This window comes from Oratosquilla oratoria, unplaced genomic scaffold (genome assembly GCF_046742065.1).
Source record: "Oratosquilla oratoria isolate Oo_2021 unplaced genomic scaffold, ASM4674206v1 SCAFFOLD61, whole genome shotgun sequence".
In the NCBI taxonomy this organism is placed as follows: domain Eukaryota; kingdom Metazoa; phylum Arthropoda; class Malacostraca; order Stomatopoda; family Squillidae; genus Oratosquilla; species Oratosquilla oratoria.
This window is the reverse complement of record NW_027467725.1, coordinates 259,428-285,286: the sequence shown is the minus strand read 5'-3', so window position 1 is coordinate 285,286 and position 25,859 is coordinate 259,428. Positions and strand designations below refer to the sequence as shown.

General features: G+C 36.8%; 1 protein-coding gene across 5 annotated transcripts in view; it reads right to left on the bottom strand.

Annotated features, from left to right (window-relative positions):
• LOC143023793 (uncharacterized) overlaps positions 1-25,859 on the bottom strand; it is a 174,226-nt gene that overhangs the window by 58,199 nt on the left and 90,168 nt on the right. For all 5 annotated transcript variants that reach the window (XM_076182411.1, XM_076182413.1, XM_076182414.1 and 2 more), the window contains one exon: positions 25,276-25,387. In XM_076182411.1, the coding sequence (XP_076038526.1) occupies positions 25,276-25,387 (112 nt within the window). The remainder of the gene's footprint in view (positions 1-25,275; positions 25,388-25,859) is intronic.

The following is a 25,859-nucleotide window of genomic DNA, read 5'->3' as shown; positions in this document are numbered from 1 at the left end:
TTATTATTACTATTATTATTATTATTATTATTATAATTATTATTATTATTATTGTTATTATCATTATTAAGAGTTAAAAGGGAAGAGATTAGTAGTATGTTTGAGAAAAGGGAGATGGATGTGTTAGTATTAAGTGAAAACAAGTTGAAAGAGAGGGGTGATTTTGAGTTTGGGAGTGTGGTGGTGAGAGTGTTAGAAGTGATAAAGGGGCAATGTAGGGAAGGAATAGCTCTGCTGTTAGGTGATGGAATAGGAAAGTGTATGGAATGAAGTGTCTTCAAGGTTAATGGGGATGGAAGATGAGGGTTTTTATGAGTGCATATGAACCTGGTAGTGATGAAAGCTGGTAAGGTACCTGGTTTGAATGGGTGTCATGTGGAGTGTCTGACAAGTTAGGTATGGTTATAATGGAGTGGCTGATGAGGTTTATTTTAATGTGTGCCTATGGGAGGGAAGGGTACCAGAAAATTGGAGTACATGTATAATTCTGGTTTACAGAGGAAAAGGGGACAAATGTGATTATAGTAATTTTAGAGGAATGAGTTTGTTGAGTGTGGTTGGAAAGGCATATGGGAGGGTGTTGAGAAGATCAGGAGAGGAAGAGAGTAATTGGTGGGGAAAAGTATAGGTTTAGGAAAGGCAGAGGGAATGTGGATCAAATTTTTGTTGATTGGCAGACCTGTGAGAAGTTTTAGTCAAAAGGTAAGAATTTTTCTTCATTTCTTTTTTGCCTTTTCTAGATTTAGAGGTTTATTTTATGACAATAGAGGAAGGCTTTGTGGGAGGTACTGCAGATATATGGGATAGGGGGAATCCTGCTAAGGGTAGTCAAGAACTTTTAACACAAGTACTAGAGCTTGTGTTATGGTTGGAAATGGTGAGACTGAGTGGTTTGAAGTGAAGGTAAGGCTGTGGCAGGGGTGTGTTATGTCAACACAGTAGCTCAATATGTATATGGATGGGGTAATATGGTAGACAGATGCAAAGGTAAGGGCAGAGGACTGAAGACGGGAGGTGAGTCAGTTATTTGCTGATGACACTGCACTTATAGTTGGATCAGAAGAGGGTCTGGAACAGCTAGTAATCGAGTTTGGGATGGCATGTGATAGGAGGAAATTGAAAGTAAACATGGGTAGGAGCAAAGTGATGAGATGTACAGGAAGTGAGGGTGGCAGCAAGCTAGATATAAGTCTCAATGGAGGAAAATTACAGGATGTGGATAGTTTTAAATATTTTTGGTTGCATGTGGCAGGAAATGAAGGAGTGGTGATGGAGGTAAACTGTAGAGTGAGGAAAGCAGGTAAATGCCTAGGGGAATGAAAAGTTTCATGAGAAATAAGTATCTGGGGATGAACGTGAGGATGACTGTGCCTACTACACTGTATAAGGCAGACTTGGTATTGAAGGGAGGCAGAGAGGAGAAATTTTAATGTGTATGAGAAGTATGGTGGGTGTTACAAGGATGAATGGGTGTTACAAGGATGAATAGAGTGAGAAAAGAGGAGGTGAGGAGAATGGGAGTGAAAAGGAAGTTGATATTTAATGCAGATAAAAAGAATACTAAGATTATTTGGACACATTGAAAGATTGAAGAAAAATGAACAAAAACAGTGTGAAACCCAGGAGTGGATGGAGTGAATCTGAGGTGTAGACCAAGAATGGGAAGGATGGATGGGGTGAGAGGGGCTTTGAGTAAATGGGGAATGTCTGCTGAGCTGGGAAGGGAGAAGCCAAATGATAGATGTGAACAGAAAATAAATTAATGTGGGCTGAAGAGATTTCTATTCATCTTTTATATTTTCTGCATAATGGGACGCAGAGTGGGTTGCTCCATAAATGAAGTAGCTGACCTTGCTGCAAATGTGCTGTGTCTTGCTACATTGTTTCTGACCCAGGTAATGGGGCAGGGGACAGATATAACCCTTCATCCACAAGGAGCTAAGATAAAAGGGAAATGACTGATGGGTGAGGGTACGAGCATGCCTTGGCTGGCTACCTCCCTTGTACGAGGGAAGAGGCCTTCCAGTCTGTAGACAGATAATTAGAATTATGAAACGTATCTTCAGTAATTGCACTTCTGGGTGACCAATGACCAGCTGTTGTTGTTGTTGTTGTCGTTCCCTAGACTGTCTGTCCGAGCAGTCCCATCTCCCCAAGGAAAGCCACAGCCGAAACTGGGTTTTTCCACAAATCCTTTATAGAGTGTATGTTGTGTCGTTTGCGTGCATGATTGAGTATGACCAGTTATCTTTACTGTATGTGTAAATGAATACATGCCAGTATTTCTAGTTTTCATTACACAAACATGTGGTACACCTGAAATTTCTATATTCCTCACATTATCCTATATTAAACGAAAACTGGCATATATTACAAGATGTTCATATTCCATGGTTTCATGATCAACATGTTCAAATTCTGGTGGTTTCTTAATCATGAAACCATGAAATTTCATGTTTTAATAATGTCCCGAGGAATGAAAAGTGACATTTATTAACAGGGTATTATTACAAAGAGAAGACTGTATGTAAGGATCATGGTGCATAGGGCAGAGATTTCATTCAGTTTGTTCCAGATATCTATCACTCTGTGTGGGAAGCTATTCTTTTTCAGATCTCTTCTGTAACTATCCTTTTTAAGTTTCTTTTCGTGTCCTCTGGATTTTCTATTATCCCACATTAATAAATTATCTCTATCAAGGACTTCCATCCCTTTCATAATTCTGTAGATGGTTAGCAGGTCTCCTCTTTCTCTTCTTTGTTCCAGGGTAGGTAGTTCGAGTTTATCCAATCTTTGCTCATATGTCAAATTGAAGAGTGTTGGTGCCATCTTTGTTGTTGCTCTTTGAATTCTTTCTAATTTCTTTATGTTCTTTTCAGTACTAGGTGTCCATAGTGTCGCAGCATACTCCAATTTTGGTCTAATCAATGTAACTAATATTTTCTTTAACATTTCTTCATCCATGTAGTCAAAAGCCACTTTCATTGATCTTAATGAATTGAAAGTTTCTCCGACTAATTTGTTGATACGTTTGTCTGGTGTCATGTCATTGGTGATAGTTACTCCAAGGTCCCTTTCTGAGTTGACTTTTTTAATTTCCTTTGTACCAAATTTGTATTGCCCTGATATTCTGTTTTTGGTTTTTCCAAATTCCATTATAATACATTTCTTGATGTTGAAAGTCACTTCACTCTTCTGACTCCATTTCCAGATTTTGTCCACGTCTTCTTTTAATGATTTGCAATCTTCTTCTGTACTTACTCTCGTTAGTAATTTCGCATCATCTGCAAAGAAGTTCATGAAACATTCCACACCTTCATCCATGTCATTTATATATATGGCAAACATTATCAAACCCAATACAGAGCCTTGTGGGACTCCACTTATCATTTCTTCTCAATTTGAGTTTTTATCTCTGAGTACCATTCTCATTTTTCTCCCATTGAAATCTTTCATCCATTCCAATAACTTTCCTTGTATTCCACCTGTTGTTTCAATTTTCCTTAGCAGCTGTTTGTGTGGTACTTTGTCAAATGCCTTTTGTGTGTTTGTGTGTCTGTGTGTGGAGATTGTGAATGGATGATAAATTGATGCAGCCTGAACTTTTTTTTTTTTTTTTTTCCTCTATGACTTGTGAGTGGGCAAGAGGGGGGAGGGTTGCCATTTATTGAAGCAATGGGGATAAACCAGCTACATTTGTCAGGCCATACTGTGGAAGTAACATTTTGTGCTACAATGCTTCTGATCCAGGATGCGGACAGTGGTTCATGGATGGTCCTTAATATAAAGAGCAAAGATAAATGGAAAAATAAATGGATGTGGGATTGGTGCAGGGTGGGTTGCCTTGGCTGGCCATATCCCTAACAAGAGGGGAAAAGACTTTTTGGTATATGTATGCAAGACAAGAGAATCATATGAGAGGTACAAAGAAAAGAGAAGTAAAGCATAAGATAAGGAGGCAAAGAGGAGAGCAAATGTGGAATGGGGTATGAGTATGACAAAATAAATTGAAAGTAATAAACAGGTGATTTGAAAAGATATTAAGAGAGGAAGAGGAAGCAAATCAAGTAGAGAAGGAAAGGTAAAAGGTGCAGATGGAGAGATGATAATGGAAAAGATGTCAGTAGAGGGAAGATGGACAGAGTATTTTAGGGAATTGCTAAATATAAAAGAGGACTGAGAGGGAAAGGTAGTTGCAGTGGGAAGTGCCAAGAAAATAACAGTAATGAGTGAGGAAAATGGAGGAGAAGTAAGGAAAGATGAGGTGAAGGTAGCTGTTAAGATGATGAGAGTAGATACAGCCCCTGGGTTGGATGGGTGTCATGCAGAATGTCTAAAAAAAGAGAGGTACATTGATGGTGGACTGGCTGGTATGGTTATTTAATGTTTGTCTAAAAGAGGGTAGAGTGCCAGAGGACTGGAGGAGTGCCTGTATAGTTCCACTTTACAAGGGAAAAGGGGATAAATGTGAGTGAAGTAGTTTCAGAGGGATTGGTTTGTTAAGTGTAGTTGGGAAGGCTTATGGGAGGGTTTTGACTGAGAGGATTAAGAGAGGAACAGAGGGAGTAATTGGTGAGGAACAGTGTGGGTTTAGGACAGGTAGAGGTTGTGTTGATCAGATTTTTATGGGAAGGCAGATGTATGAGAAAGCTTTGGGAAATGGTAAGGATGTTTTTTGGGTCTTATAGATTTGTAAAGGTTTATGACAGGAAGGCACTATGGGTATTGCAGATATATGGGATAGGAGGAAAGCTGTTAAGAGCAGTCAAGAGTTTTTACAAGAGTAGTGGAGCTTGTGTTAGAATCAGAGATGGAGAGAGTGAGTGGTTCGAGGTAAAGGTGGGACTTTGCCAGGGATGTGTTATGTTGCCTTGGCTGTTCAATTTATACATGGATGGGGTGGTGCGAGAGGTAAATGCAAGGGTAATGGGTTGGGGATTGGAGATGGTTAAAGAAAATGGAGAAAGGTGGGAGATAAGCCAGTTGTTGTTTGCTGACAACACTGCACTTGTGGCAGGATCAGAGGAGGGATTGAGGAAGTTAGTGACGGAGTTTGGGAGGGTGTGCGAAAGATGGAAGTTGAAGACAAATGTGGGTAAAAGTAAGGTGATGAAATGTACAAGGGGAGAAAGTGGCAGCAGACTGGAAGTGAGTATTAAGGGAGAGAGACTGGAGGAAAAGGATATATTTAGATACTTGGGTATGGATGTGGTGGGAAATGGAGAAGTGGAGGTAGACTGTAGATTGATAGAACCAAGTGAATGCCTTGGGGGATTAAAAAGTGTAGTGAGAAATAGACACTTGGGAATGGAAACTAAGAGGAGATTATATGAAGGAGTGATTGTGCCGACAGCACTGTAAAGTGCAGAAACATGGAACATAGGAGAGGAAGAGAGGAGTTTGAATGTGCTTGAGATGAGGTGCCTGAAAAGTATGATAAGGGTTACTAAGCTGTATAGAGTGTGAAATGAGGAGGTGAGTAGAACAAATGTGGAAAGGTAGTTGGGAGACAGGGTTAATGAAATAGTACTGGGATGGTTTGGATACATGGAATGAATGAGTGAAGAAAGATTAGTAAAAGAGGTGTGGAAGGCAGAGGTGGAAGGAGTGAATATGAGGGGGCGACCAAGGATGAAATGGATGGGGTAAAAGGGGTGGTGGGAAAGAGGGGAATGTCTGTTGAGGAATGATGGGAGAGGGGTGAATGGAGAATGGTTGTGTATGGATGATGCTGTGATACATGAGGGGGAGTGGGTGGGGGGTGAGGGAGTGAAAAATTATTATATACATGGAAAGAAACTAAAAAAGGCCAGTTATAGAAAAGAAAAAAAACAAACAAAGAGTGGTGGATGTATGGAACAAACTAGATGAAACAATAGTGTGTGCAAAAACAATACAAGAATCTAAGAGCAAATTAGATATGGCGAGATACAGAGATGTGACACAATGAGCGAAGCTTCCCTTCCCGTAAGATACAACTAGGTAAATACACATATATATACAGGTATTTCTTGTTTTGTGCAAGATATGGGTTCCTACAGGCATCGCACAAACTGGATTCACCAGAAAAAAAAAGTGCAAAAACAATACAAGAATTTAAGAGCAAATTAGATATGGCAAGATACAGAGATGGAACACCATGAGTGAAGCTTCCCTTCCTGTAAGATACAACTACACAAATACAAATATATATATATATAGGTATTTCTCGTTTTGTGCAAGATATGGGTTCCTACAGGCATCGCACAAACTGAAGTTACAAAAAAAAAGTAAAAAAAAAAATAAATAATAATAATAATAATAATAATAATAAAAAAAGATCATAAAATAAATCAATCAATAAATAAATCCCCCCATAAAAAACAATGGATAAAAGGAGTGATGGGGTTTTGGCCCCCCAAAAAAATCCTTTTTCTTAACAAAATAAAAAACACATTTGACTAATAACGTGAACATGTTCTGAAAATGTATCATTCTAAACATATATATAACACTAAGGTATAAGTAAAGTATATTTAATAAAGCACCCATTAACACTTAACACAATGCTCCCTCACTTCTCACAGTCCGTCACTCGCTGGACTGGCTGTGACTGTAAACACACAAGAGGGCTGTAAACATTGAACTGGGAGCGGGAGCCTGTTGGCAGGCAGCGGAACTATGCATCTGGCACACTGTTTGAAATGCGGTTGGGGCAAATCGCATCTTAACAAGCAGATCGCACAATTTTAATTATAATATTTTTAATGTCGCATCTTACCGAATTTGTACATAAAGAACACGCACAAAGCAAGAAATACCTGTATACAGATATATATATATATATATATATATATATATATATATATATATATATATATATATATATACATACATACATACATATATATATACGTAGATAATGGAACCTCAGATAATTAATTAAATCAGTTTCTTGATTCTGTTCTTAAACCAATACATTCGTTGAAATAATTATGGCTAACATACCATAGTACTACTGAGCCAGTGGGATTGTATTTAGCTAGTTGTATGTGTATGTTTGTTCCAAGGAGCATTGTTAGTTAACAAAGATAAATACTGATCACAAAACTTGTTCATTAACCGATTTGTTTGTTAAACGAAGCGTTCTTTATCCGAGGTTCAACTGTATATATATATATATACTGTATATGTATATATATATATATATATATATATATATATATATATGTATGTATATATATATATATATGTATATATATATATGTATTATATATATATATATATGTATATATATGTAAATATATATATATACATATATGTATATATATGTATACATATATATATATATGTATACATATATATACATGTATATATATATTATATATATGTATATATATATGTATATACATATATATATATACACATACACACATACACACATAAAATCCCTTAAAAAAAAATTAGGAACCAAACTAGCATGCTTACATTCAGGACACCATCCACCACTAAAACACTAGTGATACAGGATAGGCCCATACATAGAATCAAATAGCCCTGAAAACAGCCACCACACGAAAGACACTGAACACCTGATTCTACACTGCCCCACACTAACAATCCTTATAGAACAATATTTCTTCCCTGAGTGACCTATGGACCCACACAGTTGCCTTTGCCAATTACCTGGAAGCTGTGGATCTTCTACAAGAGAGACCTGGGTCAACAGACTGAACAATTGTGCAGAGGCAAAGTTTTGATCTACAACTCTTCCTTCAGTTTTTATTTACTTAGCCACACTGGTAGAATGCTCTACCTACCCATTACCATAGTTCACAGGTTAAGATGAGATTGGTGAGCCTTAATGAATACTGATCTCCATTGTAACTGATCAAGTATACATGTTGTGAATATTACTGGAATAGTTGTTCACCCTGCTTTACCTGAGCTGATGGAAAAATGACAGCAGGTTGAATAACTGATATTAATATTTATTTTGAATAAATAACACTAAATCATATAGAATTCGCAATTAAAAGTTGGAATATACTTATACACAAAATGTGCAAAAGTGTTTGTTTAAACCTCATGCATCCAATTGGTTTAGTGATGCTTGGCTTTACTAGTGGTGAGCCTGACAATAGCAGTATGCCACTTCCATGACTTCACTTTCTTAATCAGCTCAATCACACCTGCAATAAAAATCAGCATGTAAATACAGTACTTCATACTACTTAGCAGGAATGCACACAGTTCTTCTTCTGGTAAATCCATGTTCACACGATGAAAACAATTGAAAATAGATCAACGAATCATATTCACCATTACAATTACCAATGTTTTGGTTGCCATGAGCCACCAACCAGTTGGTCTGAGTGTAGTATATGAGGCAGTAGTAAAGTACAAGTTGTCAGGATGGAGGGCAGTGATTAGCAGAATCCCACAAGGGTTACTAGTACCTGTAATGTACCTTATCTACATAAATGATGTTCAGGAAAAGATAAGTATGTGGATGATGCAACAATCATGGAAAGCATTAGAGATGAGGTCCGTGGGTTGTAAGAAGTATGCATGGAGCCACGAGAGGAAAATTAATTTCAAAGCCAGAAAATGCTAAGTATTGGAAATGGAAATTAACACAAAATGACTGCTTATGAATTATTCAACAGGAAGGAGAACATAGGAACAATTATAAATGCAAAAGAGGAGTGTGGGAGTGTGGATAATTTGTCACTTGGAAAATATATTAGTAAGATGGTTAGACATAATGATTGCCGAAGAACAAAGGTTGGCTATTCACTATATAGATCAATCAATGAATCCAAAGGCCTACATCTCTATTCCTGAGGACCTATGGACCCTGGCCACTCCCACTAGTTTAGCCCCCAAATCATTCTAAGAAGAGACTTTGTATCACTGTATTGACTAGGTAAATGTAGGGTTAGACAAAAGTACTGCTGAAAAACAGAAATGGGTTTTCACTACATGAATCAATTAATGAATCCAATGATCCATGTCACTCTTACAAGAGAAGGCCTCTGATAACTGGCCACTGCCACTTGCTCACCTCACAAATCCCTAAAAAGAAGAGATTTAGTGTTGTATAGATTGGATAGAAATATGAAAGTGTTGAACGAAGTGCTGTGTCTTCTGTGTGGTGGTTACATCTGGGCCAGTTGGAGTCTGATACCACACCATTTCTGAGTTGGTTCTGTTTTAATGTGTGATGGTGACCCAAATGTCATATACCAGTGTGGTTCTGCCTGGCACAGCATAGTGAAATACAGAATTTGGAGGTCTATTGCCAAGTGCTTGTTTTGTGATCCGAGTGTGTATATGTTTTTAATATGGGCATGCCATGTAGTGCTGGGGCCAAACTGCTGTAGATGTTTGAGTTGTATGTTGCCGTTGTTGTTTTTCCCCCATTCAGTGGGCTCTGCTTGAGTGATATGGCATGCGGCATGGGAGGATTCAAGGGCTCTTGAGTAGAACCCTGTGGCTATCATTCAGATGCACTGCTCTTGAGGAAGGATTTTGGTCTCCGAATGTAGCTGTTCCATTGGAATTTCTTTAGTGTCATCAGTAATTGATCTTAATGTTAACCTCTTCAATACGAGTCAAATATTCACAAGCACGCATGATGATGCTTCACAATATGCAATTACAAAATATAAAGTTACTGCTGTTATACCCATTCTCTTTCTTCCTGAATAAATATAACATCACAGAAAATGTGATCAAGCCTGTTCACAGAATATGGGGGTCACTCAGCTACAACTACAAAATAAATATAATCAGGAAGCCAACACTGGCATTCTCGCAGCTTATGACGAATACATAGGCATCATATTCAAGAGGTAGCATTACCTATGGGATGTCTTTGTTTTCTTACTTGTTGGGCACAGTGTTGTCAATGCATAATTAAGTGTAGTTCAAATTGTTTGTAAACAGTGATTGCTATTTCTATTGTCTAAATCCAATTACTGTCCAAATCCAGGACCTGTCACTGTTCTCAGTATAATCAGTTTCTTGTTTGTCTTCAAAGTCAGGTCTTTCATCTCTGGAGTTGCTTAGGGAAACTGTGGCAAAGGTGTCCATATATTTTACCTAACTGTACTCTTTCTTTAACAAAGCTACACTGATGGGATCCTATCTCTTTTTTCTCCAATTAAACTTAGTTTCACATTTGCTTTTGGTTACTTCATCTACATTAATTACTCAATCCACTGCCCCTGGTCTCTCTTATAGAAGACCTACAGCTTCCAGGTAACTGGCAACAACCTACAGATGGGACCATACATCACTTAGGGTAGAGATATTGTGTTGTCATGGAATTGTTAGTGTGGGGCAATGTTTTACGGGGTATTCTGTCTTCTGTGTGGTGGTTGCATTTGGGACAGTTTGAATCTGTAACCAGGCCTAATCATTTTTGTACTGTTTCAAAGATGGATGGTGTCTTGAGCATAAGTGTGCCAGTGTGATTTTTGTCAGGTGTGGGAGGTTTTTCTCTGTGGGGCTTATCTCTATGGGCTATTGGAGTATTGACTGTGGCAGTCTGTCTTGGAAGGCATTAATATCGTGTGTATATGTTTTTGTGTGGATGTTTTGTGTGATAGAAGTGGTAAATTGTTAAAGATGTTTTAGTATGCTGACAGCGTATTTATCTATTTTATTTTATTTTATATATTTTTTCCCATTCCACTAATAATACTTGTGAAATGTAGTGTGAAGGGTGTATTTACCTAGTTGTATTATACGGGAAGGGAGCTATGCTCGTGGTGACCCGTCTTTGTACCTTTCAACATGAAGTTTTTTCTTAAAATCTTGAATAGTGTTTGCCTCATCTAATTCATTCCAGGTATCCACCACTATGTGGGAAGCTTTTTTTTCTTCAGATCTCTTCTATAGTTATCCTTTTTGAGTTTCCTTTCATGTCCTCTTGTTTTTCCATTGTCCCATTTTAATAAATCATCTCTATCTAGGATTTCCATTCCTTTCATGATTCTATAGTCAGAAGATCTCCTCTTTCTCCTCTTTGTTCCGGAGTTGGTAGTTCCAATTTGGACAAACTTTGTTCGTATGTTAATTTGGAGAGAGTTGGTGCTAACTTTGTCATTGTTTTTTGTATTCTTTCTAATTTCTATATATTCTTTTTAGTACTGGGTGTGCATAGTGTTGCTGCGTACTCCAGTTTTGGTATTTAATATTTTTTTTATCATTTCCTCATCCAAATAGTCAAATCCCACTTTCATTGACCTTAATAGGTTGAAGGTTTTTCTGATTATTTTATTGGTATGTTTGTCCGATGTCATGTCTTTGCCGATTTCATTTTTTTTACTTCTTCATCACTAATTTTATAATTTCTTGAAATTCTATTTTTACTTTTCCCAAACTCCATTATGCTACACTTCTTGATAATAAAGTTTGCTTCCCACTTTTGAGTCCATTTCCAGATTTTGTCCAGGTCTAACTGTAATGGTTCACAATCTTCCTCTGTTCTTACTTTCTTTAGAATTTTTACGTCATCTGCGAAGAAATTCATATAACACTCCACTCCTTCATCCATGTCATTTATATATATATGGCAAACATGATTGGAGCCAATACTGAACCTTGCAGGACACCACTTATCCTTTCTTCCCAATTTGAGTATTTGTCTCTAATTACTACCCTCATTTTTCTCCCAGTCAGGAAGTCTTCCATCCATTACAATATTTTTCCTTTGATGCCACCTATTGATTCTATTTTTCTTATTAGTTTTTTTTTTTTGTGTAGTACTTTAAATTCTTTTTGTAGGTCTAGAAAGGCACAGTCTGCCCATCCATCCCTTTCTTGTATTATTTCTATTAGTCTCGAACAGAAGCAGATCAGGTTTGTTGTACATGATCTTCCTTGTTTAAATCCAAATTTATTGGGATTCAGTATAGTTTTTTCCTCCAGATGTTTAATCCATCTACTTTTGATAACTTTTTCACATATTTTTGCTATTGTGCTTATTAGGGAGACTGGTCTGTAGTTGGTTGGTTCGATTTTCCTTGTTCCTTCCTTTATATATTGGTACAATATTTGCATTTTTCCAGTCCTGTGGTACCTTTCCTTCTTTGAGTGAATATTTGATTAAATTGTATATTTTATCTGTCAACTCCTCTATGCATTCTTTCAATATCCAATTTGCAATTCCATCTGGACTGTCTGATATCAAGGTTTTTTATTCGGTCTCGGATTTCCTTCTGTGTTACAGTTATTTCCTTCATTGTGGGGTATCTCTCTCTATCTCTATTTCCTAACAGTTCTGTGAACTTTCAATTGTGAATACCGATTTGAAATAATTTTTCATAATTTTAGCCATTTCTACTTCTTTATATTCATAATTACCCTGGCACAGTTTTTCCATTTCTTGTTTGTTTACCATTTACATACCTGTAAAATAGTTTATGTTGTTCCTCTTTGCATTGTTCTATTATATCTCTTTCATAGTTTCTCTTTTCATCTCTGCATATTCTTAATCATTTAGTTTGATATATGTTTGCCATTTACTTTTTTTTTCAAGTTTTGTCTCTTTTATCCTTAACCTCACTACATTTTTTGTTGTACCAGCTTTTTATGTATACTCTTTTTTTCTTCTGTTGTGGTACATACTTGTTCACTCCCTCATTATAAATTTCTTTCCATTTCTCTTCCATCTTTGTTTCTTCATTTAGGAAGTTATCCCAGTTTGCGTTTTTAAAGAATTTTTTATTTCTTAAAATTTGTTTTGTTGTACATTAGTCTTCCTTTTCTATGTTTCTCATTTCTTCTTAAGTCCATTTGCTCTTTTAGTTTGAATTCTATTAGTACATGGTCACTCTTCCCTATTGGAGTTTTGTAATCAATTCTGTCCACAATTTCAGGTTCTGACATAAGTATTAAATCTTGCCTTGATGGTTCTTCATTGTTTCTGCATCTGGGATTTTCTTCTACCCACTGAGTCATTGTGTATTCAATGGTCATATCAAGTAGTATGTTTCCCTAGAGGTCTTCTCCACCCTTCACTGTCATTTCTTCCCAACATATTTCTTTTGAGTTAAAATCACCCATTATTACTATATTTCCTCTTTCTTTCAGTAAATTAGTTAGTTCATATTTTGTATCTTCCAACAGTTTAGAATGATTGCTTTTTGTCCAGGACTGTGTTTTGGGGGGCACATACACTACCACAAATTTTCTACTTTTCATGTAATTTCTTTCAACTTTTATCATAATTGATTCTACATTGTTTTTTCCTTGTTATCTTTGTCACATTTAAGTCCTTCCTAGTCAAAAATAATACCACCCCAATCCGTTTTTCCTTTCTATTTTTCGTCCAATAGTTGTATAGACCTTGCCCCTTGGTACTTGGTGGTAGAGGACTTTCAAATTTCATTTCTACAATTCCCATTATGTCTGGTTTTTCTAATGCCAGATAGTCATCTAATTAATTCATTCCTGAAATAATTCCATCAATGTGGATAGGAGATAAAGGGAAAACAGGCTGAGGGAAATACTTTTATTCCTGACTAGTTTTGCCTGAGTGGCTTCTTCAGAGGAATAGAGTTTTAGGTCAAGTTGGTCAATATATATATGGCATAACAGAGGAACGTGGTAATGTGTCAGGTTGGTCCCCCACTCGACATCGAGAAGGTGGGGCTGCATCAGAGCTGTGTCATGTCACCATATCTGTTCCATGTGTACATGGATGAGGTGGTAAATGTGAGGATGATGGGAAGGGGATTGGAGATGGTTAGAGAAGTGGAGGGAAGTGGTAGGTGATTCAGTTGTTTGCAGAAGACAGTGCCCTTATGGCACGGTCTATGGGGGGTTTAAGACAGTTAATGTCAGAGTTTGAGAAGTTATGTAATGTGAGGAAATTGAAAGTAAATGTTGGCAAAAGCAAAGTGATGAGATGTACAAGGGGAGAGGATGGCAGCAAGTTGAAAGTAAATCTCAATGGAGAGAGGCTGGAAGATTTAGATTGTTTTAAATATTTAAGGTCACATGTAGCAAGGTTTCTCCATCTATTTTTACCTATTTTACAAAAAGCCTTTAATGTAAAATTTGTTCTATAAGATCTGTCAAGGGAAAATTCTCAAATGAACTCAACAAGACAATACAAAATCAAATTTAACTAAACAAAATGTTTATTCATGCTCACACACATTGGCACATTGATCTATAAGTGGTGCAGGTAAATTCACCTACATGCAGAAAACCAAACTCCAGTTTGCCCTACTCCAATTACTGAGTTTTGACAGCACCTCACTTTTTGTGAAAATAAAGTTAAAAATGCCACATGCAGGGACATCCATCTGGTGCAATGAATTAGATTTCTATTGTTTTTGTAGTGTGTAGTTGGAAAGTTATTGACATATACATCTGTATGAATGTGTTACTCGAAAAATAATTTTCAAGATACTAATAAAATTATGAAACTATGCAAAAATAAGCTATAAAAAGTGGAGATGTTAAGGAGTGCTATGGCAAAGCCAAATGCCCAACAAATGACCTCTTCATCAAACAAATGGCTGTGGACTATCCAAGTTAAAACAATGCAGGGCCCAATGGTACCTGCAAGATGGTCCTGTGTTGTCTACCTTCAAAACCCAAATAGATCTGGAGGTGCAGTATCAAAGAGAAGACACCAATCTCTGTCCTGTCCCATAATCTCTATTACCTTTATTTTCTCCATCAAATTATGAGAGCAAACAACCAGTAACTACTCTTCTACTTTGACCTGGCAACACAGTTCCACACCAACACAATGTAGACAATAATAACAAATAACTGCTTTCTTCTTACTAATGCTTCTATAAAGTGGAGACAGAAACAGTCCCAAACTAATACAATATATGCAGCAGTCTAACGTTTATTCCCAGAGAGATCTATGGGAAGGTCTTTGGACTGTCACTGGCCACTATAGGGCTCCAGATTTCAAACCAGTGAAAGTCAAGGTAACAATTACAAATGTTATCAATGGTCATGACTCATTTTCACCTATAATTGTAGTACTGTACTTTTTCAATGAATGTCTTCACTTCACAACAAAATAACTATGTAAATAAGCCTACAAAAGAATGAGGGAACAAAAACAAAATTAAAGTTCGCTTTCATAAATTTTGGGAAATCACCACCACTTCTGGGTATAATTGTGGTGTATTCTTCACCTACAATAACTAGCTTTATCATATGCACAAGATATACATTCAGACAATCTATTTTCAGAATAAATGTGTGCTTTGTATGCAGGGATCAACTAACCAGAGAGTTGTTTTAAATGGAAAAACTTCTAGATGGAAAAATGTTACAAGTGGAGTTCCTCAGGGTTCCTTTGTAATCCCTCTGCCTTGGTTTTCTCTTACAGGAGACCCTGTAGCATATATATAATCCAAGTTGCTACCAGAATCCACACAAGACCAATGTAGTCTATAAATTATTCTGCCCACATAAAGATTGCAGGCTTCATCCCATGTCCTATATTGGTGTGACTACTACTTCTCTTTCCAGATGTCTCATCTGCCATCTACAATTTAGTGCCCCTAAAATATAATTTTATGGAAAAACACAGCTCCTCACAAAAAAATATTAATGGAGAATACAATCACCAGTGTCAAGGGCTATTCACCTCTTTGTACAGAGTTCATCAGATTCTCAACTTTCATTCCTCAAAGATAATTACTTACTTCCCTTGCTGTAATTTAAATCCAACCCCACTCCTCCATTCCCTGCTACATGTGATCCTCAGTACTTAAATCTCTGCATATTGGAGATGGTTAAAGAAAATGGAGAAAAGTGGGAGGTGAGCCAGCTGTTGTTTGCTGACGACACTGCGCTTGTAGCAGGATCGGAGGAGGGATTGAGGAAATTGGTGACAGAGTTTGGGAGAATGTGTGAAAAAAGAAAGCTGAAGATAAATGTGGGTAAAAGTAAGGTGATGAGATGTACAAGGGGGTGAAAGTGGCAGTAGACTGGAAGTGAGCATTAAGGGAGAGTGACTGGAGGAAGTAGATAGTTTTAGATACTTGGGTGTGAATGTGGCAGGAAAAGGTGGAGTGGAGGTGGAGGTAGAATGTAGACTGAGAGAAGCGAGTAAATGCCTTGGTGGATTAAAAAGTGTAATAAGGAATAGACATTTGGGAATGGATGCTAAGAGGAGATTGTATGAAGGAGTGATTGTGCCAACAGCACTGTATGGGGCAGAAACATGGAACATAAGAGAGGAAGAGAGAAGGAGTTTTGAATGTATTTGAGATGAGGTGTCTGAGAATTAAGATAGGGGATACTAGGCTGGATAGAGTGAGAAATGAGGAGGTGAGGAGGAGAACAGGGGTGGAAAGGGAGTTGGGAGATAGGGTTGATGAAAGAGTATTAGGATGGTTTGGACACATGGAAAGAATGAGTGAAGAAAGACTAGTAAAAGAGGTATGGAAGGCAGATGTGGAGGGAGTGAACATGAGGGGACGTCCTAGGATGAGATGGATGGATGGGGTGAAGGGGGCTTTGGGAAAGAAGGGAATGTCTGTTGAGGAAGGACAAGAGAGGACAGAAGACAGGGGTGAATGGAGAATGGTTATATATATGGATGATGTTGTGATGCATGAGGTGGAATGAGTGGGGGAATGGGGGGTGAGGTGGGGGGATGGAGGGGATGGAGAGGGGGGTCGCCAATTTAATGAAGCGGCCTTGCTGTGGATGTGCTGTGCCTTGTGACACTGCCTCTGACCCAAGGCAGTGGACAGGGTGCAGGGATGACCCGTCATCCAGGAGGTGCTAAGATAGGAGGGAGGGTGGAGGGGAGTGGAGTGTATTTAGGGATGGAATGGGTGGGAATGATTTTATGCCTTTTTCTTTTTGGCTACCTCCCTTGTAAGGGGGAAAAAGCCTTGGTATATGTATGTATGTAGAAAGAATACAAAGCGCAACGGCAAAGTTAGCTCCAACCCTTTCCAAATTATGAATTTCTTCACAGATGACGCAAAAATACTAAAGAAAGTAAGAACAGAGGAGGATTATGAATCATTACAGTCAGACCTGGACAAAATCTGGAAATGGACTCAAAAGTGGGAAGTGAATCTAAGAGCAAACTAGATACTGTGAGATACAAAGACATGACACCACAAGCGTAGCTCCCCTTCCCATAAGATACAGGGTAAATAAAACTAGGTAAATACACACAAAACTCTCATATGTGGAGAGATTGTCAAAACTGAAATTACCAACTCTGGAACAAAGAAAAGAAAGAGGGGAATAGCTAACCATCTACAGAATCTATAGAATCATAATTTACTAAATTGGAATAAGATAAATACAAGGTGACATGAAAAGATAACTCAAAATGAACGATTATACAAGAGACCTAAAAAAAAAGGCTTTGCACACAAAGTGGTGGATGTCTGGAACAAACTGGATGAATCAATAGTGTGTGCAAAAACTATACATGAATTTAAGAGCAAACTAGACAGTAAGAGATATAAAGACGGGAAACCCCGAGCGTAGCTCCCCTTCTCATAATTACATACATACATATACCAAAGGCTTTTTTCCCCCTTACACTGGAGGTCGCCAAAAAAACAAAAGCATAGAAACCACTCCCTCCCATTCTATCCCCTACATACTCCACTCACCTCTACCCTCTTCCCTCCCTCTTATCTTGGCACCTCTTGGATGACCGGTCATCCCTGCATCTCACCCACTGCCCTGGGACACAAGCAGTGTCACAAGACACAGCACATCCACAGCAAGGCTGCTTCATTAAATCGGCGGCCCCCCATCTCCGTCCCCTCATGCAGAAAAGGAGAAGACAGGGAGAAACCCCTTTGGGCTGCATCAATTCATTTCTCATACATACTCCCTCACCCCCCATCCCCCACCCACTACCCTTCATGCATCACACCATCATCCATACACAATCATTCTCCATTCACCCCTATCTTCTGTCCTCTCCCATCCTTTGTCAACAGACATTACCCTCTTTCCCAATGCCCCTTTTACCCCATCCATCCATTTCATCCTTGGTCACCCCCTCATGTTCACTCCTTCCACCTCTGCCTTCCACACCTCTTTTACTAATCTTTCTTCACTCATTCTTTCCATGTGTCCAAACCGTCCCACTACTCTTTCATCAACCCTCTCTTCCAACTCCCTTTCCACCGCCATTGTTTAGTCCAGTTTGTTCCAAATGTCCACCACTCTGTGTGGAAAACTGTTCTTCTTCAGATCTCATCTATAACTATCTTTTTTGAGTTTCTTTCAATGTCCTCTTGTGTTTCTCTTGTCCCAATTTAACAAGTCTTCTCTATTGAGTATTTCTGTGCCCTTCATGATTCTATAGATGGTCAGTAGGTCGCCTCTCTCTCTTCTCTGCTCCAAAGTCAGTAACTCCAATTTAGCCAGTCTCTCTTCATGTGAAAATATGATATGAAAGTGCTGGAGGTGTTTTTGTGGTTGCTATCTGGATTCTTTCAATTTTCTTTATATTTTTTGGTACTGGGTGACCACAATATCGCCGCATATTCTAGTCTACGCCTTATCAGTATGACTAATATTTTCTTTAATCATTTCTTCATCCAAACAGGTAAATGCCACTTTTATTGATCTTAGCAAGTTATAGGATTCTCCAACAATTTTGTTTATTTGTTTATCAGAGGATGAATCGTTTGAAATAATTACTCCCAGATCTTTTTCAGATCCCACTTGCTTTACCTCCTTGTATGTGTGGGTGTATATGTATATACTGTATGTATGTATATATTATATGTATGTATATATATATATATATATATATATATATATATGTGTGTGTGTATATATATATATATATATATATATATATATATATATATATATATATATATATGTATATATATATATGTGGTAGGGTAGTGAGTTTAAACGCCAAGAATCCATTGGAGTTTTATTTCTGACTTTTCGTCCAACTAGGACTTCTTCAGAGTATATACAAATAAAACAATGACAACTTATATAATCGCACAGCTCACCCCGTTCCTCCTTGGTCAATGTTGTTGCCATCTCGCTTTCGTCTTGCCTCGTGGATAATTAGGCCGCTAGCTACCCTCACCAGCTTGACAAAACCGTCCCGATGATTGCTACATGGGAGTGAGGTAATATATACTGCCTCAATTGTCCTCCTTTCCTTTTTGTTAAGTCCATTATGGAGCACCTCTGTTTTTTCCCAATCATATATATTCATATGACATAAGTGGGTGCAGGAAACATAGACATCTTAGTCTGAGTTTATTCCTGTTTCCTATTCCCACTTATGTCAACCTTTCATTATGTCTCAATACATATATATACATATATACATACATATATATATATACATATATATACATATATACATATATATATATATATATATATATATATATATATATATATATATATATTCTCTTGCTGACAGACGAGATTAAATAATATTGCTGTTTCTGCATTGTTTATCTTTTTGTTGAGAACTTCTATTTCTCTCGCTAGTTTACGGTGTTGGACTATTAGTTGCTGAGTAGCTGTCCATATGTGGTTGCAACATTTCGGTCTTCTCTGGAGACCATCTTCAGGCTAATTGTTTGGGTGTATGTGTGTGACATTTATATATTATTTTGTTTCTGTTTACTTGGATAGTGTTGTGTAAAGCGGTCTTCCTGACTGGCTGCTTCATAGCCATCAGGAATCACTAGGAGAGGTCATATGTGCTTTTGGGATGGGAGAATCTGGAGGTCTATGCTGTGTATGTTCATGGTTGGTTTTAATTCTAAGTAAATTGCTTCAATAAATGTTAATCTGTGGGAGTCTCTTTCTCTGTCTATTATTACTGTTCCTTCTTCTAAATTTTGGCAGGTGAGGGAAGTATTATGTTTGGTGTTATAGTGACTCATTATGGCTCCTTGTTGTAGGTGGCAAGTTAATTGTCTTGTAAGCTTTGTCCTTGTCATTCCGATGTATGTTTGAGACCCACAGTTCTCAATGGTACAATTGAGTTCATAAATGACATTTTCTTGTAAAGACGGTGTCGGTTTGGGAGGGCGGTTTCTCAGTAAAAGTTGTGACGTCTTCCGGGTCTTGTAGTATATGGTCAGTAATATTTTGTCCTCTGGGTCATTAGGCTTGACATGTTTTATAATTATGTCTTTAATGACTTTTTCATCTGTCTTGTATTCTGATGACATGTAATTTCTGTAACATATATTGATGTTTTCTTGTCTTTGTGGGGTGCGTTTGTTGGAATACCAGTTGTTGATAGCTCGTTGTGTTGCTTCATTGATTAGCTTGTTGCTGTATCCATTGTTAATAAGGACTTGGGTAAGTCTTTCCAGTTCAGTGTATCTTTCCATGTAGAGCAGTGTGATATGGTGTGTCGATATATTATATATATTAATATACTTTTTTCTTTTTTTTTTTACCCTTTAATTTTGTCTAATTTTGTTTTGCTTTAAACACCCAAAGAAAGCACAAGATATTAACAATACATACCCACAGTGTAAGGGTTAACCAAGTATCCACAGCAAGTTTTCCAATGATCAAGAAAACAAAGAACATAAAGCTTTTGAAATAATAACAGGATGTACCAAATCAAAAGCAAGAAAACAATTGCTTTCAAAAAATCAAAATACTATCCATGCACACACACACAGACATGACATCAAGATACATAACTGGGAGATCCAAGAATAGCAAGGCATAATCATTGTGGGAATCCAGAAATCAATCAATCCTACAGTGGCTGGTAATAGTCCTCATAACCTCCCACATTTTTGCTGTGCTGTATTTACCTAGTTGTATTCTATGGGAAGGGGAGCTATGATCATAGTGTCCCATCTTTTAATCTCACATCATCTAGTTTGTTCTTAAATTCATGTTTTGTGTTTGCACACACACTATTCTTTCATCCAATTTGTTCCAGACATTCACCACTCTGTGTGGAAAGCTGTTTTTTCAGATCTCCTCTATAACTGTCCTTTTTGAGTTTCTTTTCATGTCCTCTTGTTTTTCTTTTATCACAATTTAATAAGGACTTCCATGCCTTTCATAATTCTATAAATGGCCAACAGATCACCTCTTTCTCTTCTTTGTTCCAGCATTGGTAATTCCAGTTTAGACAATCTTTGCTCATATGTCAGTTTTGAAAATGTTGGGGCCATCTTTGTTGTTGCTCTTTGGATTCTTTCTATTTTCCTTATATTCTTTTACTGTACTGGGTGTCCATAGTGTCCCTGTGTACTCCAGTCTTGGTCTTATCAGTGTGACTAGTATTTTCATTACCATTTCCTCATCCAAATAATCAAAAGCCATAATTATTGATCTTAACAAATTGTAGGTTTCTTCAACTATTTTGTTTATCTGGTTGTCTGGGGACATGTCTTTGATGATGATTACTCCTAGGTCCTTTTTCAGAACCAACTTTCTGTACTTCCTTTGTGCAGATTTTATATTGTCAAGATATTCTTTTTTTACATTTTCCAAATTCCATAATACTACATTTCTTAATGTTGAAGTCCACTTCCCACTTCCAACTCCATTCCCAGTTCTTGTTCAGGTCCCTCTGTAGTGATTCACAATCTTTTTCCGTACTTTCTTTAGCAGTTTTGCATCATCTGCAAAGAAGTTCATGTAACATTCTACACCTTCATCCACATCATTTACATATATAGCAAACATTATCAGAGCCAATACTGATCCCTGTGGGACATCACTAATCATTTCTTCCAAAGTTGAATTTTTATCTCTTAGCACCATTTATTTTTCTCCCATGCAAGAAATCTTCCATCCATTTCAATAGTTTTCCTTGTATACGTTCTGTTGTTTCGAGTTTTCTTAATAATTCTTTTATGTGGTGCTTTATCAAATGTCTTTTGTAAGTCCAGGAATGCAGAGTCTACCCGTCTATCCCTTTCTTGATATCTATTAACCTTGAGTGGAAACAGATCATATTTGTGGCACATGACCTTGTCTAAATCCGAATTGTCTAGGATTTAGTATATTGTTCTCCTCCAGATATTTTGTCCATCTATTTTTGATAACTTTCTCACAAATTTTGGTTATTATACTTGTAAGGGACATTGGTCTATAGTTTGCTGGGTCTTCCTTGTTCCCCCTTTATATATTGGTACGATATTGGCATTTTCCCAGTCTTCCAGTAACCTTTCCTTTTATCCATTAGTTCCTCTATACATTATTTTAGTATCCAGTTTTCAATTCCATTTGGACCATACGATTTTCAAGGTTCATTATTTGGTCCCTTATTTCTTTCTGTGTCATAGTTCTTTCTCTCATGGGGGGGGGGGATCTTTCGCCACTTCCTTCATCCAAAATGTGTATGTTTTCTTTAGTGAACACAGATTTGAAATGTTTGTTCATAATTTCTGCCATTTCTATATCCTCTGTGTATTCCATGTTCCCTTGACGTAATTTCACTATTTCCTGTTTATTTTTTAGTTTATCATTCACATATCTATAGAATAATTTAGGTTAATCTTACATATTTCATCCATTAGTTCATCTATTCATTATTTTAGTATCCAGTTTGCAATTCCATTTGGACCATGTGATTTTTTGACATCAAAGTTCATTATTTGGTCCCTTATTTCTTTCTATGTCATAGTTCTTTCTCTCGTGGGGGGGGGGGATCTTTCACCACTTCCTTCATCCAAAATGTGTACGTTTTCTTTAGTGAACACAGATTTGAAATGTTTGTTCACAATTTCTGCCATTTCTATATCCTCTGTGTATTCCATGTTCCCTTGACGTAATTTTACTATTTCCTGTTTATTTTTTAGTTTACCATTCACATATCCATAGAATAATTAAAGTTGATCTTTATATTTGTCTATTATGTCTTTTTCAGTTTCTTTTTTCTTCCCTGCATAATTTTACACATTTCTTATTTTGATATATATTTGCCACTTTCCAGTTCTTTTTTTCTTTTTTCCATCTTTTCCAACCTTTGTCTTTTCTATCTTTTGCCTCACTACACTTTTTCTTGTACCAGCACTTAATGAACACCTTTTCCTGTTTTTGTTTTGGCACATATTTATCCACTCCTTCATTACAGATTTCTTTCAAAATTGTCCATTTCTCTTCCACCTGTGCTTCTTCATTATAGAATTTTTCCCAACTCACTGCCCAAAACTGGAAGATGGGAGTAGTCACCAGTTGTCAGCTCCTCATGTGTGAAACTGTAATACAGTTGAAGTTAACAGAGGGAGTGAGACCATGGGCACAGTCTGGAGAAAGAATGTCAGCCCCTCAGGGCTGCACCTCCTGATGAGTAGTTGACTTGTTCTGAAAATGGGCAACTTCACTGTCCCATCTTACAAACCACCACATGCAGGTACCAGTAACTGGTCCTATAATCTAGAATTAGTAGTATACTGTATTTGAATATTAGTACAAGGTTCAAATCTGTGTGCAATAAAGGGAAATATTTATTTACTTGTCTGCTTATTCTATGAGTTCTGGCTATCCTAAATCAAAATTTATGTTGTAAACATCATGACTGATATTGCAGAGGTTAATGGTTCTCATGCTCGATCAAGTTTTTACTTTTCTGACTCGGACAATGATAAACTCATGGGAAAAATAATTTTCTATGCAAATTGGAATAGGAAAATTGACCAGTGTCACATAATCTTTAAAAGAAGAAATAATTCTTTTGAAGAAAATTTCAAAACTTAAAGTGGCAATTCTGGAACTACATGCGGTAAACATAAACTACTAGAATATCAGGTCAGGGAAATGGAAAAAAAATAAAAAGGAAATGAGGGCAAGGAGGAATCTAAGATAGAATATTCATATCAACATAAATGCCAAGGGCTATTAAGTATTCTATTGAAGAACACAAGGTGGATAATCCAACAAAAATGATTAAGTTAAATTTTGAGAGATCATAGAACAGCAAACAAGTGAAGAATAAGATAATAAAAAATGTAGTGAGGCTACTGAAGAATAGGAAAGCATTATTTGGAGATGTGATACATGAGATCTATAATCATCATACAATAAACAGAAGACCATATCCTGTCAAGAGTGATAGGGGAAAAATGAGAGTTTATGAAATCTAAGAAGATACATCAATATCAACAGTATTAAATGAAAGTCTACACATTGATGATATTGAAGAAATCCATGCCAGATCCTGAGCTGATCATCAAACCATTATCCTCTGCAGGTGACCAGATAATAATAAACAAGCATAACAATTGCTGTGGTACTGTGCCTTAATGTACTTTCTATTACTCTAGCTGTTGAAAAAGGATAATCTTTCATCCACAATGAGCAATGATGGAAGAGACAATAAAGGGTTTTTTGGATGGTTTGTGGATGGGTGAACGGTGTTTGTACTTTGACTCAATCACCCCTTTATAACGGGGTGAAGATCTTTTGGTACATGGATGTTGGTGATTATCACTGCTTCTATACTTAGAAACAATACTGTACTATAGAGATCAGTTATACTCATAAAGGTGGTAAAGTGGTAAAGGAAGTTAAATTTGATCAGTTTTCCTTTTAGTAAGATTATTCTCCAATCATGAAAAAATACTGCATACATCTAGACTGTAGGGTTGCCACTGAAGTCCCTTAAAGATTACACTAAATTTTATATTGTCAATTTCCCATATGGGGTCATCTTATAAAAGGATCAACCATATACTCAAAGAATATATCAATTCAAAGCAAATTTTGTTGGTAAACAACCAACCATACCTTTGTACAATTCCAATTTGTATAATCACAGAGATGGAGTACCAAAAGATTCATCTCAGTTTCATAAATTAAAAATTGGTATGTACAAATGGGCAGATGAATGAATAAAGTGTGAGAAACTATACATTACAATTTTATATTTTGTTGCAAATAACCTGCGCTTCTATCATTGGTGAATAGCATGCTGAAGAAACGGAGTCATGGAAGTGGACAGATTTAAGAATGATAGAAGAAAGGGATGATAGTAGAAATTAAAAGTGATCAATTTTCTCTGTTATCATTACAATCCACACAGACTATTTCAAAGTCATATGTACCATACATCCATAAACAATAAGTGCTTTAAATATGGATTAAAAGGGACATGAGTCACTGTGCATACAGAAAGATCAAATTTATACAATTTCTCAGTGCTGAATGAGAGACTATGGAATCAAAACGCCATTTGGATATTCTAATATGAAAAATCATCTATTGATGCAAATATATCACTAAAGCTGAATCAGTAACAGAGTGAGCACCTAGACTGCATGTGAACCTAAATTTTTATGTACCTGAACTTACTTATCAGTTATTTCCTCTTCAAGTGCATCTTCATGCTCAGCAGGAGTAACTGGTTGAGCCTGAAGTGGACCAAACTGAAGCCGTTTAGCCAACCTCTCCTTCGCAAACACTCCTGTTTACACCATAATAAATGCATATTTTGCTGTATTTCAATTTACACACATATTTGTTCTTTCCCATCACACAAAATCACAAAATTTTCTGTTCAAATCTGCCCTTCATAGATTATATTATTGAAGTTTTTTAAAACCAGAAACAATATGCATAAAAATTTATATATCCATTACCATGAAATCTAAAATTCAGTACGGTGAATACCATCATCCAATATTACATTACATATCAAATACAGATAAAACTCTTTTTCACTATATTATTATAAAATTCCTATATTTGCAAGAGAATATAAACATAAATACATTCACACAAATATATATATAAACACAAACACACACACACCACGAGCATAGCTCCCCTTCCCGTAAAATACAACTAGGTAAATACAACTAGGCAAATACACAGAGTTGGATTGATGGCAAAGATTGGAACTCTGGAAAAAACACATATCTCGTGGATTTCTGCAA